General features: G+C 28.4%; 1 protein-coding gene across 1 annotated transcript; it reads right to left on the reverse strand.

The window, feature by feature from the left end:
* Positions 1 to 576: 576 nt before the first annotated feature.
* Positions 577 to 2,392, reverse strand: LOC112735442 (fruit bromelain). Its single transcript, XM_025784978.3, has 2 exons — positions 1,767 to 2,392; positions 577 to 1,550 (listed from the first exon to the last, which is right to left on the reverse strand). Exons 1-2 carry the CDS (start codon positions 2,200 to 2,202, stop codon positions 967 to 969), a joined length of 1,020 nt encoding a protein of 339 aa, XP_025640763.1. The 5' UTR covers positions 2,203 to 2,392; the 3' UTR covers positions 577 to 966.
* Between the last annotated feature and the right edge of the window lie 1,206 nt (positions 2,393 to 3,598).

Genomic DNA, 3,598 nt, shown 5'->3' on the forward strand with positions numbered 1-3,598 from the left:
TTTTTAATTTTTTTGCAGGTACGATCTTATTAAGAATTGAGTAAAGTATCGTTTTTGTTCTTAACATTTGAGGTAAGTCTTAAAGTTGTCATAACCTTTAAATCGTCCTATTTAAATCCCTAACGTTTTAAAATTGACTTAATATTGTCCTTAAGAATCTGTTAATAGAATTGACGACAGGACAAAATTGAGACAATTTTAAAATATTAAGAACTTAAATAGGATGAAGATATTGGAACAAAAACAATACATAAAACATAAAATTTAAAAACTTAAAGTTAAAATACTTTGATACAAGAACAAAGATACAGTATGTATAGTAGATATACAATGATCAATGTTAGAAATATAACCTAAAGTTTTGATTGTTTAAAAAAAATATGTACCACATTTTTTTTATAAAAGTTAAGTTGATTTATTTCATATTACGTCTTTTTCTTTGATTAAATTAATTATTTTGTAAATTTTTTTGTTACGTATTTTTTCTTAATATTTACACCAACAAAAAATAATAAATTATAATTAATTTAAAATTAAATATATTAAAAAATATTTTAATTAAAAATATTATAAATATAAATAAAAAAGTAAATATTTATTTTTCATACGTCACACAAAGAGTACATACACTAATACACAAATACATACATTAATACACAGTTTATTCAAATGGAATAACATACATATATGATGATGATAAGGTTCTGATTCCTCAGTGCCAGCTTCGAACCAAATACACTCGAGTTAAAAGTAGATGCTTCTAACAAGAAGCTACTTGAGAAGCTAGTTTTTTATAAGGTATATAGCATAAGCAATATGATAATGCGTAGTTATCATCACATAACTGGCTTTTTATATTATTAATTAAGCACATAAAGTAATTAAGTAGTACCATTATTTTAAAGTCTTATTATTTAATTTAATTAGATTTAATTTATAAAAATATTTAAAGGTGTAATATTATTCTTAATAAATGGGATAAGAAGGACGCATGGCAATGCCACAAAGGCCCTGAGGTTCACCACCCTCTCTTAGCATCCTTATGTAACCATTCTCACCCCACTTTGTTCCCCATGAGTTCCTTACCAACCAATATTTATTTCCATATGTGTCCTGATCATACCCAATTATATTAACTGCATGGTTAAGACTATACCCACATTCACCAGTGAAAACACCCTGAGAGTAAAACTTAAATGCTTGTCCACTAGCTTCAATTGATACTGAGATAGGTTGAATAGCCACTACCCTCAGCATTTCTTGCTCATTGTTTGGAGTTATATCGGAGTAACCACTGATCCTGGCCACAGAATTCATATTTTGTGCATCACACATCCCATCTGTGGCCATGTATGGGTAATCTGTTTCGCTGCTAAGACCTTGGTTTGCTATATATTCAAATGCTTTGTCCTTGTCGTATCCGCCGCAACCGTTGTTGGTGACGGTGGCGCAGTCTACCAATTGTTGCTCAGACAATGAAGGCAAGTTTCCCGTTTTGATTTTGATAATTCCTTCAACGGATGCCACGGCGGAAAAAGCCCAACAACTCCCTGCAGTTATAACGCTAAATAGGAGTTAATTATTCACCCCAATTATGTTAGGTGTATATCAATCTATAAATCACAAAAGTTGCTATCCCCTAGTATTCCTCTTGTATATAAATACAAAAAGCTTTCAATAAGATTGTCCAAGTATACATGCATGATGCATGGATTCAAATGTTGCAAGCATGCATTATTAGTACGTTAGAGACAATTATTACATACCGCAAACCCCCTGGTTCTTTATGTCGTTGACAGCTCCTTTCTCTCTCCAATCCAAGCTAGGCGGCTCAATGTTATCAGCACTCATCATGTTGCTGACGTTCCGATGAGGTTGTTTGTTGTGGTGGTGGATAGCTCCGGTGTGAGAGGCATAAAATTCTTCATCGCTTAAGTCAGCAAAAGGGTTTAGGCTCAACTTGAAACTCTTGTTTCCTTCTTTATTGAACCTCTCTATAAACTCTAAGTTATTCTTGAATATCTCTTGTCGTTTGGTTTTTTCTTCATTGTCTTTGTAGGTCCGGCCGTACAAGGTCATCCATTGTTCATGTTTCTGGACAATGGATGACTCATCATTGGCCGGACGAATGGATTTAACACGAGATGTGCAAGTCCACAGGAAGAGGAAGATGGCAACAAGTGATTTCATGACTAAAGCCATTATTGCTGGAAGCTAAGAACACAACGCAAGCAATGTCTTAAAATGGTTTGAGGGATGGGTGTGTGTGAAGAATTCAGCTTGCATTGCGGGTTTATATATACAAGTTCATCACAGTTTCCTGTTAGTTTCTCTGATAGGGTTTATATGGCTGAAAAATATCACGATTTTGTAGCGTCGAAACTGGGTTATCAGTCAATCTCCTCGTAAACTCTACGAAATAATGTTGCTTTGTTTCACATGATTTTTTCCTGTGACTAGAAAACTACTCTCTTGTTTTTTATTGCCCATCTTCTTTGACAATTATTTATTTATAATTTTTTATTATATTTTCTTTTAATTTAATTACATTTTGCGATAAAATAATATAATGGTCTATATAAGAATTGCACAATATTTATATATAAATATATATATATTTTAATTTATTTTTAATATATATTTATATTTCAATATATATATATATATATTTTATATTTATAACTGATTTTAACGACTAATTTTAATATACACATAATATAATCATTATTATTTTGGGCTCACAAATATAATTTAGAACCAACATTTACGGTCATATAGTTTATCTAGTCAAATTGTTATTCATAACTAAAAATTTACACACATTTTTTTGGAACCACCAAAATCTTGAATTTAGACCTAAGAGTATTTTTGTTGTGTTTCATTTTTTGAGAAGATTATGATTTTACATCAAGAATTACATGTACTTAGTAATTCGTCGTTTCATTTTAAATTACAGTTTATAAGGACACATATGTAAGTTTTTTGGTTTTTCAAAAATCACATTTTTTTTTTAAAATAAATTTATTCATGTAGAAAGTCTTAATTATTATATTTATAAAGTCGAAACAGTTTCCGAAAATAATAAATAAGACCACTATTCAAATCTATCAATTATCAAATAGAGTTTATATATTTAATTATAATGCTTTTAAAATTAAGAGATAAATTATTAATTAATAATATAGTAATTTAATTCTCTAATTTAAGAATAAATAGTTCTGTATAATTGTAGTATAATTTATATAATTTACGTTTAATATACTAGTAATAAATAAGAATATTATCTTTTTTTTAATAATATAATCATATAGATTATTGTTACTATTAATTAATTTAAAATATTAATACACATATTTTAATTTTAATAATATATAAAATTATAAATATTATATTTTTTATAATCATATATTAATATGCACATTTCTTCCATAAATATCATGCTTTTAAGATTACAAATAAAGTTATTAATTAATGACATAATAAAGAGCATAAAAATAAAAAATTTAGAAAGATAGGAGACTCGAACCCGCAACCTCTTAAAAAAAAGAGAGTTATAATTCAAATGGCATAGACTCTCCATACTCAATTAAGAGGTTGG

The sequence above is a fragment of the Arachis hypogaea genome, chromosome 13 (assembly GCF_003086295.3).
Source record: "Arachis hypogaea cultivar Tifrunner chromosome 13, arahy.Tifrunner.gnm2.J5K5, whole genome shotgun sequence".
In the NCBI taxonomy this organism is placed as follows: Eukaryota; Viridiplantae; Streptophyta; class Magnoliopsida; order Fabales; family Fabaceae; genus Arachis; species Arachis hypogaea.

Coding starts and splice junctions, on each gene's coding strand:
- LOC112735442 (XM_025784978.3), bottom strand. CDS start 2,202: ATGGCTTTAGTCATGAAATCACTTGTTGCCATCTTCCTCTTCCTGTGG. Junction 1,551..1,766: donor AAAGAACCAGGGGGTTTGCG/GTATGTAATAAT, acceptor TTATAACTGCAG/GGAGTTGTTGGGCTTTTTCC.